The sequence below is a fragment of the Halichoerus grypus genome, chromosome 14, assembly GCF_964656455.1.
Source record: "Halichoerus grypus chromosome 14, mHalGry1.hap1.1, whole genome shotgun sequence".
In the NCBI taxonomy this organism is placed as follows: domain Eukaryota; kingdom Metazoa; phylum Chordata; class Mammalia; order Carnivora; family Phocidae; genus Halichoerus; species Halichoerus grypus.
Window position 1 is genome coordinate 58,803,762 of NC_135725.1, and position 16,226 is coordinate 58,819,987.

Below are 16,226 nucleotides of genomic sequence, written 5' to 3' on the forward strand. Positions count from 1 at the left end.
TTTTTGTTTCCCAGGACATATAAAAGTTATGTTTATACTATACTATAGTCTGCTAAGTGTGCAATAGCATTATGTCTTTAAAAATGTACATACCTTCAAAAAAATGTACATACCTTAATTAAAAAATACTTTATTGCTAAAAATGCTAGCCATCATCTGAGCTTTCAATGAGTTGTAATCTTTTTGCTGGTAGAGTGTCTTGCCCTAGATGTTGATGGCTGCTGACTGATCAGGGTGGTGGTTGCTGAAGGTTGGGGTGGCTGTGGCAAGTTCTTAAAATAAGACAACAAAAGGGGCATCTGGGTGGCTCAGTTGGTGAAGCATCTGACTTCGGCTCAGGTCGTGATCTCAGGGTCCTGGGATCAAACCTCGCATCATGCTCCCTGGTTGGCAGGCAGGGAACCTGCTTGTCCCTCTGCCCCCTCCCCCACTTGTAATCATGCATGTGCTCTCTCTCTCTCTCTCAAATAAATAAAATCTTTAAAAAAAAATAAAAAACAGGGGCACCTGGGTGGCTCAGTTGGTTGGGCGACTGCCTTCGGCTCGGGTCGTGATCCCGGAGTCCTGGGATCGAGTCCCACTTTGGGCTCCCGGCTCAGCGGGGTCCTGCTTCTCCCTCTGACACTCTCCCCTCTCATGCTGTTTCTCACTCTCTCTCTCAAATAAATAAAATCTTTTAAAAAATAAATAAAATAAATAAATAAATAATAAGACAACAGTGAAGTTTACCGCATCAATTGACTCTTCCTTTCACAATCAATTTCTCGGTAGCATTGACGCTGTCTGACAGCATTTTACCCACAGTAGAACTTCTTCTGAAATTGGAGTCAATTCTCTCAAACTTTGCAGCTGCTTTATTAACTAAGTTTATGGAATTTCTAAATTCTTTGTTGTCATTTCAGCAGTCTCCACGGCATCTTCACCAGGAGTAGATTCCATCTCAAGAAACCATTTTCTTTGCTCATCCATTAAAGTTTTATCCGGAGATTATAGCAATTCAGATGCATCTTTAGGCTCCACTTCTAATTCTAGTTCCCTTGCTGTTTCCATCACATCTGCACTTAATTCCTTCACTGAAGTCTTGAACCCTTCAAAGTCATCCATTAGGGTTGGAATCAGCTTCTTCCAGACTCCTGTTAATGTTGATATTTGACCTCTTCCCATAAATTACGAATGTTCTTAATGGCATCGGGAATGGTGATTTCCAGAAGGTTTTCAATTAACTTTGCCCAGATCCGTCAAAGGAATCACCATCCGTGGCAGTTGTAGCCTGACGAAATGTATTTCTTAAACAATAAGACTTGAAAGTTGAAATGACTACTCAATCCATGGGCTGCAGGGTGGATGTTTTGTTAGCAGGCTTGAAAACAGCATTCATGTCATTGTACATCTCCATCAGAGCTCTTGGGTGACCAGGTGCCTTGTCAGTGAGCGGTAATATTTCTCAAAAGGAATCTTCTTTTCTGAGCAGGAGGTCTCAACAGTGGGCTTAAATGTTCAGCAAACCATGTTGTAAACAGATGTGCTGTCATCCAGGCTTTGTTCCATTTACAGAGCCCAGGCAGAGTAGATTTAGCAGAATTCTTAAGGGCCTAGGATTTTCAGAATAGTATATGAACACTGTTTCAACTTAGTCACCAGCTGCATTAGCCCCGAGCAAGAGAGTCAGCCTGTCCTTTGAAGTTTGAAGCCAGGCATTGACTTCTCCTCTCTAGCTCCGAAGGTCCTAGAAGGCATCTTCTTCCAATAGAAGGCTGTTTCGTCTTCATTGAAAATCCGTTGTTTAGTGGAGCCACCTTCATGAATGATCTTAGCTGGATCTTCTGGAGAACTTGCTGCAGCTTCTACATCAGGACCTGCTGCTTCACCTTGCACTTTTTATGTTATGGAGATGGCTTCGTTCCTTAAACGTCATGAAGCAACCCCTGCTAGCTTCCAACTTTCTTCTGTAGCTTCCTCGCCTCTCTCAGCCCTCATAGAATTGAAGAGAGTTAGGGCCTTGCTCTGGATGAGGCTTTGGCTTAAGGGAATGTCGTGGCTGGTTTGATCTTCTATCCACCACTGAAACTTTCTCCACATCGGCAATAAGGCTGTTGTGCTTTCTTATGATTCATGTGTTTAGCAGAGTAGCACTTTTAATTTCCTTCCAGAACTTTCTTTTGCATTTACAACTTAGATAAGTGTTTGGCACAGAGGCCTAGCTTTTGGCCTATCAGCTTTCAAAACACCTTCCTCACTAGCTTAATCATTTCTAGCTTTTAATTTAAAGTGAGAGATGTTCAACTCCTCCTTTCATTTGAACACTGTGAGGCCATTTTAGGGTTATTAATTGGCCTAATTTCAATATTGTTGTGTCTCAAGGAAGAGGGGGGCTCACAGGGAAGGAGAGAGACAGGTGAGCAGCCAGTGAGTAGAGCAGTCAGAACACATACAACATTTATGAAGTTCGCTATCTTATATGGGTATGATTCATGGTGCCCCAAAACAATTAACAATAGTTACATCAAGGATCACTGATCACAAGTCACCATAACAAATATAATAGTAATGAGAAAGTTTGAAATATTGTGAGAATTACTAAAATATGACACAGAGACACAAAATGAGTAAATGCTGTTTGAAAAATGGCACCCAGAGACTTGCTCCGCACAGTGTTGCCACAAACCTTCAATTTGTTTAAAAAAAAAAAAAATGTAGTATCGAAAACATAGTCAAACGAAGCTCAGTAAAAGGAGGTGCGCTTGTCCAGTGACACCATGTCTGCTGCTTTCAGCCTCCCTGTGAGGATCACTAATGGTCCGTTTTAGGAAGCAGACTCCCTCTCTCCTTCTCTTCCTCGCTGTTTCCTGCTTTATAGGCTCAAGGTGCCATGGGCCCTCAAACAGATCAAGGTTAGAGGTAGGTTTTGGGGTCTTCACCCGCTTCTGTTCTCTCTCCAGCTCTGTACATCCCAGTGTATCATCGATGGCCTCACGGGTCTCATAGGGAATAGAAGAAGCAATAAGGGAAAGAAACTACATCTCTTCTGGATCCTGAGTGGTGGCTGCTGTGGTCCTGGCCAGCGGACCCCTGGCTTCTTTCTAGGGACCTGAAATCCAAGGGCTTGGCTGTGGAATACAGATACCGGTCCACACTGGGAGGAGACCTAGACCGGGCTGGTACTCGGGGGGCCAACCGCAGCTTGCGACTGGCTCTGCGTCCCAGGGCGGCCGCAGGGAGCAGTGGCATGAAGCGGACAGTGTTGCCGCTGGCTCTCGGGCTGGCTCTGGCTGTGGCTTCTCCACTGTTCACTGATCCCCACAGAACTGGCCCAGAGCCTGAGGAAGGGGGAGCTTGGAGGAGGTGAAGGGCTCTGTAGGGCTATGGGTAGAACTGAGATTTTTCTCTGGCTGAGGGGAGACCGCTCCCTTTCCCTAGGAAAATGAGCTTCCTGGCCCCTCAGCCTGGCCAAATGGGTTCTGCCTCGTTATAGGCCCAGCCGGACCCCACTCAGCACTTGTCCAAAAGCTAATGTAGGTGAAAGGAGAAGGTTCTATTCCGGCCACACCAACAGGCCCCCTGAAAATCCAGGGAATGAATCGGACCCTGTGTTCGGAAGGGGCCTGTAGGCAGCCTGGTCCTAAGGCTCACTACCACCCTGTGTAGAGAAGCCTGCCTATGACCCAGTCTCCCTTTTCTCCCAAGAGGCACACCCTCAAAGCCTCGTGCTGAGTCCCGCTGGGATCCACCAGGACTCAGCCTGCTGGTAGCATGATGACTGGTCCTTGCAGCCTCCCTTCAAGGTTTCAGGAACCCCCTCCCAGGCTGGCTGCTCCACCCTGAGGCTAGTCTGGAATCTTAGTGAAAGGAAAAAGCTGGAAAACAAGGAGTCATTCAGAGTGGGTTGAAGAGAGGAGGGAGAGGTTTCTGGCTAAGACCTAAAAGGAGGGGCCTAAAGGGAAGGAAGGAAGCTCTAAGCCTCTGCCCAGACTTTTTCCCTGAGACTCCTGAGGACCAGGGAGAAGCTAGGCCCAGCTCTCTCCCCCGTTTGCTTTGCCGCCTTGAGAGTTCTCAGTCTCCAGCACTGACTCCTTTCTCTCCCCTCCCCCTTCCCTAGGCTAAGGGGCCCCCAGGGCCTGGCAGGGAGGGAGGCTGAGCGGCTGTACTGTGGGCCTGCCTGCTCCTCTCCCTTCCCCCTTCCCGGAGCAGCAACGTCACCGCAGCCCCAGCACCGGCACCGGCGGCGGGCGGCGGCGAGCATAGGCGCTGCGATTGCGCAGCCTCCCTGCATTAGCAACGATGCCATTGTATTAGCAGAAATCAGATCTTAGGAAATCGGTTCCGTTCCCCCCGTGTGGTCCCGTGGAACAGTGCCTCGGCTGGAACTGTCAAGGTAGAGCGTGGTTGGAGTGCAAAAGGAACAGAAGCCTCCGGGTACAGCTCAAGGCTCCTAACAGAGGTATGGCTCAGCGGAGCTGGGGGAGGGGCAGGGCAGAGCCGCTAGGATAACCGAGCAGCACATTTGGGCCCTGGCTTCTGAGGGTTGGCTTTGTCTTTCCGAAAGAGAGAGAGAGAGAGAGAGAGTGCAAGCATGAGAGCAAACATTAGCCAGGCTCGTCCTTGCATATATTTGGGCTGTGGTGCAGAGGCTTGGGCTAATGCTGTCTTGTCAAGAAGCAGAAGATCCCCTCCTTCCTTTCTGGGCGTTTCTAATGAGGCTGCTATAGTGTGGGCCAGGGTGGAGGGGTTCAGATCTAGGAACAAAGGCTTAATGGGAGGAGACACCCCTGAAGCTATTATAAGTTTATGATGGAGAAAATGCAGGGATTCAAGCAGCTTTCAAGAGGAGGGGCTGGGAAGCATCCAGCCCATTCTTTTTCCTCCATACACAAACATTCATACCCATAGACACACATACCATATCTTCTGGTGCCATGGGAGCCACTAGGCTCTCGGTAAGGATGGAATAAGAAAGAATGTTGATCAAGAGGCTCCAAAGTCTATTGGGGGAGCATGGGGAGGTGGTCATTGTAATGCTGAGGGCACCTGATTGTTATAATCAGTCTCCTTATAGAGACCTAGATTCCTCACAGGAAGGGACCTGAGCATAAGCAGGTCCCAAATGCACCCTCTTCCTCTCCTCCCTTCAGTCCTGCTCCAGAGAGGACTCAGACAGGAAAAAGGTTATCCGTCCTACCGATGTGCTCCTTGTGGGACCTCAGGTCAAGGTCAGATTGTTAGAGATTAGCAACTGAGTACCACCGTCTTCTCAGTCCTCCTTCAGAAGGCCAAAAAAAGAGGGAAGGCATTCAATGACTGGCAGAGAGATGCTGATGACCGAAAACAGGGGAAACCTTTCTTCTGGAGTGTAGAACATTTTCCTGCCCAGAGTTACCCTATTGCTGAGCAGATAGAGTTCCTTAAATTACCATTTCCATTGACCACCTTGGTGGATGATTCAAAAACATGCTAATAGGAATCAGTGGTTCCACATTGTGCAAATATGTGATTGGGGAATACACGGGGAAGTTGTGGGAGGTTGTTAGTTCCCAGGAAGCATCCAGGAATGTGAACTACAGAACAGGGAAAAGGGGCCTTGGGGACTATGAATGGGGCAGGAAGATGAGGGCCGGGAGCTGTGACAGGCGGTGGATTGAAGAGTGTTTAATAACATTCATATTACTGGGGCGGTAATATGAAAGGGACGATAGGTTCAGAGAATAGAGAAGTGGGTAAATACAAATTATGTAAGTGAAGGCTAGAGTGGGGGCCTATGCAGGAAAGGTAGGAAGCAGCTGCCGTGCAGCAGGGTAAATGCCGGGACTTTAGGAAGAGGGTGTGGCCCGGCTCATTTTCTTTGGGAGGCAGTTGTAGTGGAAAGAATTAAGAACTGGGCAGAATTGGGCAGACCTGAGTTTGTGTCCTATCTCAGCTGTGTAATTGTGGGCAAACTACTTACTCTTGCTATGCTTCAGTTTTCTCATGTGTAAAATAGAAATGATTATGCCTCCTTTTACAGATCATAGTGGTGGGGTACCTGCCTGGCTCAGTCGGCTAAGCATCTGACTCTTGATTTCTGCTCAGGTTGTGATCTCAGGGTCATTGAGCCCCACATTGGGTTCTACGCTCTGCGGGGAGTCTGCTTGAGATTCTCTCTCTCCCTTTGCCCCCACCCCCCGCACTCTCTCACTCTAAAATAAATAAATAAATCTTTAAAAAAGTTATAGTGGAAGTAGAGATGACATATGTAAATCACCTGGCATGTAAAAGCTCAGTGAATGATCACTAATAAATAGTATTGTTATGATAGGCCAGGAGACACTCATTTGTGACAGGGGCCAGGAAAAGGGCTCTCATGGAAAGCTCATCCGGTTGTAGAGAGCTAGACTTCCTCACTTGGTGCTGGCCGAACCCACCACTGTCTACCTAGTAATCATAGCTAGAGGGCCCATGTTCTGAGAGCTTTCTTCCACTTTCTTCCTATTCTGGATTCTCTGTTCCTTCCCCATCTTCATCTCCCATGTCTCTCCATTTAATCAGGGTACTCATTCCAGAGTCTGGAATGAGCTCTTCTACCCCATTGTTTTCTCTTCTATTTTATTAGAGCTCATGGACCACAGTATTAAACTTCTATTATTGTAGAACAAGTCACTCCCAAGAAAGAAGTCTAAGAGGTATGTGCTCTGTGGTGTTTGAAATAAAGTCACATGTACAGTATACTCTCATTACATTCTTAACTGATCAAAAGTTAAGATTCCTTAAGATTCCTTAAGATGAAGATGCTGGATTGGGGATGGAGCATTAATTCCTTAAGAATTATTCCATCCAATTAATGGAGCATTAATTCCTTAAGATTCCTCCAAGATTCCTTAAGATTCCTAACTGATCAAAAGTTAAGATTCTTAATCTGTCATTTATTAACTGAGTGATCTTGGACAAGTCCTTTTGTTTTTTTGGTTGTTGATTTCCTTGTTTTTTAAAATGAAAGTGGCTCTGCCTACTTAGGTGAGTTGTTGTGAGGATCAGGGAGATGACATATATTTAAAAAATGCTTTGCAAAAAATGTGCAAGTTTTGTCGGGCAGAGCAGAGGCATGAGCACAAAATCTCATAGGATGTCTGCAGAACTTCACCTTAGTTAGCTGAGCTAGAGTTGTCTGTGAAGGAACTATTGGCATGCATTTCCCTTGGTTGTGTAGAGATCAGGGAGGAATAAGACCTTCTCTAAGATACAAAAATATAAAATGAATCCACCAGGGATAGTGCTTTACAGTTAAAATAGGATTCAGCACAACCTAAATGTAAAAGCTAAAATTATACAGCTTTCAGGAAAAAAAGGAAAATTTTCTTTATGATCTTGGGATAAGCAAAGATATTTTAGATAGGACACAGAAAGCTTTAACCATAAAAGAAAAAGAAAAGATAAATGCAATTTTATATAATTAAAAACTTCCATTAATTGAAAAGCACCATTAAGAAAACAAATGGGCAAGCCACAGGCCGAAAGAAAATATTCACAAGACATGTCTGACAAAGGAAATTTAAAAACTCCTACAACTCAATAATAAAAAGACAAATAAGTCTTTACATGGGTAAAGTAGGAGTCCACAAATAACGGAGCACTTACCATGTTCCAAGCACTATGTATAGGTTCTAGGGACACGGAATTGACTATATCTCAGTTTCTGACCTCAGGGAATGAACTCTAGTCTGGGGGACAGATACATAAACAACATTATAATATAACTGTCTGTACCATCCAGCCAAAGGTTCTTCATCATCTTCTGTTCCATTTATTCTTTATCCCTGATTTAGAGGATCAGCCTTCTAGACTCTGTGTCACTATGTTTTTCCATTTCAAAGCGTATGTGACTCAGTAGTAGTTTTGTGGATCGAATCATAAGTTCTTATGTGTGTATATTTTATTTGTGAATGCTACTTGAAAATGGTGCTTTAGGGGCGCCTGGGTGGCTCAGTCATTAAGCGTCTGCCTTCGGCTCAGGTCATGATCCCAGGGTCCTGGGATCAAGCCCCGCATTGGGCTCCCTGCTCGGCAGGGAGCCTGCTTCTCCCTCTCCTGCTCCCCCTGCTTGTGTTCCCTCTCTCGCTGTGTCTCTCTCTGTCAAATAAATAAATAAAATCTTTAAAAAAAAAAAAAAGAAAATGGTGCTTAAGGAGGGGGTGGGTTACTCACTGAAGATCAAGTGATGGCTGTAGCCCATAGGTACTCCTAAAATTACTGCTATGTGTACAAGACAGTTTTCTATGCTCCGTTTAGTCCAGGCCTCAGATGATAGCCTTGACTTGGGAAAACCTAGTACTATATGTATGGGGAAGCCGCCTCTCCAAGCCCTGAACCCACAGTATCTGTGTTGTTTAAAGAAAACAAAATGGGGCACCTGGGTGGCTTGGTCGGTTAAGCGTCTGACTCGATTTCAGCTCACGTCATGATCTCAGGGTTGTGAGATCAAGCCCTGTGTCAGGCTCCACTCTGGGTGTGGAACCTGTTTAAGATTCTCTCTCTCTCTTTCCCTGTCCCTCTGCCCCCCATCTCTAAAAGAAAGAGAGAGAGAGAGAGAAAACAAAACTGTTTAAATTATGTACATAATATTTATTATATACAAATTAGAAAATATAGATGACTAGGGTTGCTGGAGGGGAGGTGGGTAGAGGGATGGGGTAACTGGGTGATGGGCATTAAGGAGGGCATGTGATGTAATGAGCCCTGGGTGTTGTATGCAACTGATGAATCACTGAACTCTACCTCTGAAATTAATAATACACTATATGTTAATGAATTGAATTTAAATAAAATTTTAAAAATACAGATGAAACAGAAAGAGTAATATTAAAAATAATCCAAAATCACTCAACAGAGATAAGCACTATTAATATTTTGTTGTATATGCCTTCAAATTTTCTTTCATGCATATTGCTATGGTCTGAATATTTGTGTCCCCCAAAATTCATATGTTGAATCCTAACCCCCAAAGGTAGTGGTAGTAAGAGATAGGGCCTTGGGAGGCGATTAGCTCATGAGGACAAAGCCCTCATGAATGGCGTTAGTGCTCTTACAAAACAGGCTCCAGAGAGATCACTTGTCCCTTACACAATGTGAGGACACACCTAGAAGGTGCCAGCTATGAACAAGGAAGAGGGCAGAATGCAGCCATTCTGGCACCTTGATCTTGGACTTCCCAGCCTCTGGAACTATGAGAAATAAATTTCTGCTGTTTACAAAACACGTAGTCTGAGATGTTTTGTCATAGCAACCTGAACAGACTAAGACACATACAGACATATATTTATTTACAAAAATGGTGTCATACTCTACATGCTGTTTGTAATCTGCAGTTTTACTTAATATTTTGTGAACATTTTCCCAAGTCAGTGATCATATTAACACATTATTTTAATGATACTCTGCTCTGTACTTTTTTATTGATTGTTATTACTGGAATTTTAAGTTGTTTCCAACTTTCTGTTATCCTTGTAGATTTTTATTTGAACCCAAGTTTTCTTGGTGAAGGAAGAGAAGAGATGGGGAAGAGTGAAAGGAAAATTATCTCATGTACTTCATAGCTAAACTTCCTAAAAATCCTCTTTATTTCTCTCAACAATATCCCATACTTTAAGGCAGCTGTCTCTCTTTTTTCCTTCTCAGCTTATCTCTGAAAATGCCCAATCCCCTCCACCAGTCAATACCCATTCCCTTCCTCACCTCTGCTTTCCTCTTCTCATAAATCTTAAATCTTTTTTTTCTATTTTAAAAAAGGCTTTAAATAACAGCTTTGTTAAGATATAATTCACGTACCACAAAAATCTGTAGTTTTGATTTTACTCACAGACTTTCATAATTATCACCACTGTCTGATTTCAGAACATTTTCATCACCCCAGAAAGAACCTCCATTACCCATTAGAAGTCACTCCCCATTCCCCAGTCCTCCAGTCCCTGGCAACCACTAACCTATTTTCTGTTTCTGTGGATTTGCCTATTCTGGACATTTCATATAAATGGAATCATACAACATCATATGAAGAAGCCTTTTATGACTGGCTTCTTTCACTTACCTTTTTGAGGTTCATTCATATTGTAGCATGGATCACTACTTGATTCCTGTTATTGCTAAATAATATTCTGTTGCATATATATATCAAAATTACTTTTTTAACATCAGTTTTTTTGTTGTAGCTTTAGCTATCTATCTGTCTATCTAACTATCTATTTATCTATCACCTGTCTGTCTACACTGGCGCACCTGGCTGGCTTAGTTGGTGGAGCATGCAACTCTTGATCTCAGGGTTGTTGGTTCGAGCCCCACTTTGGGTGAAGCGATTCCTTAAAAATAGAATCTTAAAAAAAGAAAAGAAAAAAGAGAAACCAAATTTAAAAAATAAAGTAAGCTCTACACCCAGTGTGGGGCTTGAACTTTAGACCCTGAGATCAAGAATCACATGCTCTACCAACTGAGCTAGCCAGGTGCCCCTGTATGACATTATGTTTATCCATTCATCTGTTCATGGAGAGTGGCTTGCTCCAACTTTTTTTGGCTACTGTGAATGCTGCTATGAATATTAATATACAAGCTTTGGTGTGGACATGTGTTTTCATTTCTCTTGGGTATATACCTAGGAGTAGAATTGCTGGGTCATATGGTAACTGTATGTTTATCATTTTAAGGAACTGTCAGACTGGTTTTCCAAAGTGGTTCCACCATTTTACCATGCCTCCAGCAAGGTTGAGGGTTCCAATATCTCCGCATCCTCACCAACATTTGTTACTGTCTGTCTTTTATCTTAGGCATCGTGGTGGGGATGAAGTGGTATCTCAATGTGGTTTTCATTTCTGTGATGACTAATGATGTTGAGCATCTTTTCATGTGTTTATTGGCCATTTGTAAGTTTTCTCTGGAGAAATGTCTATTCAAGTTCTTTGCCCAGTTTTTAATTGAGTTATATGTCTTTTTATCGTTGAGTTGTAAGAGTTCTTTTTTTTTTTAAGATTTTATTTATTTATTTGACAGAGAGAGAGAGAGAGAGACACAGCGAGCTTAACAACCGAGCCAACCAGGTGCCCCGAGTTGTAAGAGTTCTTCATATATTTTGATCAGTAATCTCTTTGCAAATATTTTTTCCCATTTTGTGGGTTGTCTTTTCTTGATGGTATCCTTTGAGGCACGAAGGTTTTTAATTTTTATGAAGTCCACCTTCTCTATTTTCTCACTTGTCACTTGTGCTTTTGGTGTCATATCTAAGAAACCATCACCCAATCCAAGATAACAAATGTTTATTCCCATGTTTTCTTCTAGAACTCAAACCTTGTAGCTCAGTTTAGCCCCTCTGGTTTCTACCTTTCTCTGTATCGACTCATTATCCTCATTCAACTCCCAAAGGGTTGGGAGTCCAACAAAGAAGTCTTCCTCTCAGAAAGAAAAGGGAGGAGAGAGGATAAACACTTGCTTTTTAATTTTGATGTAATTTAATTTATAAAAGAATTTTTAAAACTGAATTCCTCACACACTTATTTATCAGCCACTTGAATTTTTTCATTTATGTATTGCCTGTTCATGTCCTTGAGCATGTGTGACTTGCCTAGATCTTTTCTGTACTCCACATGGGAAGAGCTGTGATCCTGTAATCTAAATGAGTTAAATTTTTAAAAATTGGTGGTATTAAGCATTCAACTAAATGGTGGAAAACTCAGGCATTGAGGAATTTAGATTCACAGTGGGTGGAAGGAAAATGACAGGAATAAAAAGGGAGGGAAGAGAAATGAATGAATTAGCAGAAATTAGATAAGAGGAGTCTGAGCAAGCAAGGACTTGGTAGCACAGGAGACTAGAATTTGAGGAAGCCGTTCTGTCGCAGTCCAGCCAGCAGACCAGAGAAGCTCAGAATAGGTTCTGTGTGCTTGGGACCAGGAGACCTTGAATAGGAGAGAGCTTTACCTTAGCCTATTGGAGGAAAAACTGGGAAGGGGGACCCCCATAGTGAAAGTTCTGGACTGAAAATGGACAGAATTTGGGCACTTCAGAAGATCTGTATCCTGAACTGGACAAGAATGTATTAGGCCTATCATGTTTGCTAGGACTTCTGTGTGCCTGAGTGATACAAGAGATAGAAATAGACACCCACCCCCTCAGTGAGAAGGAAGAGGTTGGCATGACCAAGTCACTCTAATGACCAACTCGGTCTCTGTATTCAAGAAACTCCAGGACAGGGGCGCCTGGCTGGCTCAGTCGGAGCATGTGACTCTTGATCTCGGGGTTGTGAGTTCCAACCCCATGTTGGGTGCAGAGATTACTTAAAAATAAAATCTTGAAAAAAGAAAAAGAAAAAAAAAAAAGAAGCAGCAGCTCCAGGACAGTAGTAGGGAGAGTGAGGATCATTAGCCCACCGCCAGCAGAGAGGGATGAGCATTCTGGGGCTCAGAGGAGAAAATGAGGTGACATGGGGGCAAACAATACAGAATAATTTAAAAATAGTTTTCTTGCAAAATTAATAGCTTATTGCTATGAGTCCATGATATAGTTCATCTTCATGATTTTCCCTTTATCTGAGAGCTTGCAAGCTAAAGCTGGGTCTAAGGCACCTCCCTGTCCTCCTCAGTGCCGAGCACCCTTTCGGTCTTCCTAGATGGTTTTTCTAAGGTACTATTCATACTTTTTTTGCACTTGGGACTAGTCATTGTTTACTGCTAAGAACTTGTCCTTGAAAGAAAAGGAGAAAGTGCTGTCCTTGAGATCCCCAGACCTTTGTAGGTGGCATGAAAAGGAGCTTGCCTTTTATCACAAGTGGATGCACGGCCAATGAAGGGGGCACTCAAGAGCTGGACCCGTGCAGAAAGTAGGGCAGGGTAGCCCGGCCCTGTCGGGCTGTGTTATCAAGCTCCATCTTGACTCTGAGTCGTTTCTCCTCTTGGGCTCTCCTCCCTCTGAAAGTGCTATGGGGAAGGGCATGTCCCTGACTTCCAGGGAGGTGACATTAGGTTCCCTTTCTTTCCCTCTCTCTCCAGGTGCCAAGCTCTCCTGATGAAATGTGTTCTGCCCCACTGGGCTCCGGGGGCAGTGTCTGGTGCTGTTGATGCCCTTGTTCGAAATTTCCAGAATGGATAGTCCCCCAAAGCTGACTGGAGAGACCCTCATCGTCCACCACATCCCCCTGGTGCACTGCCAAGTCCCAGATAGGCAGTGCTGTGGAGGGACAAGTGGAGGTAGTGGGAGCACGAGATCCAACCCCTTCTGCCCCCCTGACCTGGGCACCACCCAGCCTGATCAAGACCTGGGACAAGCCGACTCGCTGCTGTACAACAGTCTGCACTCTGCCCCAGGGGGACCCGCACGGCCTGCAGACAGCACGAAGAGTAGGGTTCGGGATGGAAGAGGCCCCGGGGCCCCTAAACGACACAATCCTTTCCTGCTGCAGGAGGGTGTGGCTGAGCCAGGACTTGGTGACCTCTGTGATGACAGCATTGGTGACGGTGCCACCCAGCAGTCCTTCCACCTGCACGGGGCCGGTCAGCCCACCTTCCATCTGTCCCCTTTCCAGCTGCCACCACCTGGCCCTAGGGCGGGCAGGCCGTGGGGGGCAACACGTAGTCGAGCTGGAGTAGTGGAGGGGCAGGAACAGGAGCCGAGGGCCACCTTGGATCCCCAGCACTGCAGCACTAGCCACTGCTGCCGGCCAGACCTGGAAGCGGAGACCATGGAGCTGGACGAGTGTGGGGGACCCGGTGGGAGTGGCAGTGGGGGTGGAGCCAGTGATACGTCGGGCTTTTCCTTCGATCAGGACTGGAAGCTCAGTTCGGATGAATCGCCGAGGAACCCAGGCTGCTCGGGCTCGGGGCCTCAGCACCGCCGCTGCAGTAGCGCCTCCAGTCAGTCGGAGGCGGCTGACCAGTCCATGGGCTACGCGAGTGACTCCTCCTGCAACAGCTCGGAGGGCGTGCTGGTCACCTTCAGCACCCTCTACAGCAAGGCGCACGGCAGCTCCCGCGCCAACCTCAACGCCGCCCCACAGTCGTGCAGCAACTCTTCCTTCTGCAGCCACTCAGACCCCGGCGCCTTCTATCTGGACCTGCAGCCCTCCCCAGCCGAGTCCAAGATGTCTTGTGAGTCCCACCACCCCGACAGCGGAGGCAGGGAAGGGAGCTATGGCTGTCCTCATGCCTCATCTCCCGAGCTCGATGCCAACTGCAACTCCTACCGCCCACACTGTGAGCCCTGCCCAGGTGTGGCTGACCTCACGGCCTGCTTCCAGAGCCAGGCCCGTCTTGTTGTGGCCACACAGAATTACTATAAACTTGTCACCTGTGACCTGTCCTCCCAGTCATCCCCAAGCCCAGCTGGCTCTTCCGTCACCAGCTGCTCTGAGGAACACACCAAGATAAGCCCTGCGCCAGGCCCCGGCCCAGACCCTGGCCCCAGCCAGCCCTCTGAGTATTACCTATTCCAGAGGCCAGAAGTCCAGCCAGAGGAACAAGGAGCGGTGGGTTCCTCGGTGGAAGCAGCGGCGCCTGTGGGCCCCACCGTGATCGAGGGGCAAGTGTACACCAACACCTCACCCCCCAACCTCAGCACTGGACGCCAGCGCTCTCGAAGCTGTGATCGCAGCCTCGCGCGCAGCCCTCCTGTCCGCCTGGGCTCGCTGGAGCGCATGCTGAGCTGCCCAGTGCGCCTGAGTGAGGGTCCTGCAGCCCTCGCTGGGTCTGGCTCCCCACCTCGGCGGGTGACCTCCTTTGCTGAGCTCGCCAAGGGCCGGAAGAAAGCTGCAGGCTCTGGCTCCCCGCCGCTTCGAGTGAGCGTTGGGGACTCCTCCCAGGAGTTCTCACCCATCCAAGAAGCCCAGCAAGATAGGGTGGGCCCACTGGACGAGGGCGCTCGCTGTAGCCACAGCCTACCGCCCATGCCCTCGGGGCCGGGCATGGACCTATTTGGCCCAGAGCCCTGGTCCACCCAGGTCTGTCAGGGCCCCCAGGCCAGTGAGATGCCACCTGCTAGCCTCAGAGCTGCTGGGCAAGGCCCCTTGGCCCAGCTGATGGATCCAGGACCTGCTCTCCCAGGGAGCCCAGCCAACAGCCATACCCAGAAGGATGCAAGAGCTAGAGCTGACGGTAAGGAACATAGAGGCTGGAGAATACCAGAATATATGCATGGCCTCCTCAGTGATAGGGCCCTGGCAACCACCCCCTCCATAACCACTGAAGGTTCCTCAGCCTAGATCCATCATCTTTCCAGTCCAGGTCCTGTCTGACAGTTGTAATGGGGGGAAAGATAAGAAATACACTGAAATTATCAGGACTCAGAGACTGATATATTGGGAAAGGAAGTACGCAGACGATTGTGATTATAAGCCTGGGTGACTGGAAAGATGATGGTACGTGGATAGGGACCACAGACACTGATGTAAAGTGGATTTCCTAGAAAAGGGATAAAGCCCAAGTTCAGTTTGGGACATTTAGGAATTTGCAGTGCTTAAGGGATATGTCCCTTAGGCAAACCACACTGCGAGTCAGTGAAGTTCATTCTTTGGTCAGTGATTGTTGCCGCTTTTCAAAGAGCCTGAAACCAGACACTTGACTTTTAAGCCTCCTGGGCCCGCTCTTTCCCTGTTTATTTTATTACATTTAAATAATTTGTTTTATAAATGCTCTATGTTAAATGTTGGTGATGGAGAGATGTGAGGGACAGTCTCTAGCCTCAAGGAATTCTGACTAAGGATGAAAACAGAAAAGGAAACATAATTAAAAACACAGAGTTGGGGGAGGGGGGAGTGTGCCTGGGTGGCTCGGTTGGTTAAGGTGCCGACTCTTGATCTCAGCTCGGGTCTCAATCTCAGGATCGTGAGTTCAAGCCCTGCATTGGAGCCTACTTAAAAACAAAAACCAGAGATGACGGTGTCCAGTACTGGTCTATGAGAGGGCTCTCTAGACAGACTAAAATGTCAGAGAAGGAGTGCTAACAGAATTTATATTTAAAACCAGTCTAGGGGCACCTGGGTGGCTCAGTCGTTAAGCGTCTGCCTTCGGCTCAGGTCATGATCCCAGGGTGCTGGGATCGAGCCCCACATCGGGCTCCCTGCTCGGCGGGAAGCCTGCTTCTCCCTCTCCCACTCCCCCGCTTGTGTTCCTGCTCTCACTAACTCTCTCTCTTTGTCAAATAAATAAATAAAATCTTTAAAAATAAATAAATAAATAAAGCCAGTCTAGAAAGAGGATGAGGAATAGGCTTTGTGGACATTTGTGAGA

General features: G+C 46.4%; 1 protein-coding gene across 5 annotated transcripts in view; it reads left to right on the forward strand.

Annotated features, from left to right (window-relative positions):
- Nucleotides 1-16,226, forward strand: part of RUSC2 (RUN and SH3 domain containing 2) — a 70,709-nt gene that overhangs the window by 43,749 nt on the left and 10,734 nt on the right. For 2 of the 5 annotated variants that reach the window (XM_036081215.2, XM_036081218.2), the window contains exon 2: nucleotides 12,996-15,092. In XM_036081215.2, coding sequence (XP_035937108.1) covers nucleotides 13,064-15,092 — 2,029 coding nt within the window. In that variant the 5' untranslated portion in view covers nucleotides 12,996-13,063. Of the gene's footprint in view, nucleotides 1-3,952; nucleotides 4,439-6,583; nucleotides 6,654-12,995; nucleotides 15,093-16,226 lie in introns of those variants that run through there. The other 3 variants (XM_036081216.2, XM_036081214.2, XM_078061435.1) reach the window with 3 other exon arrangements.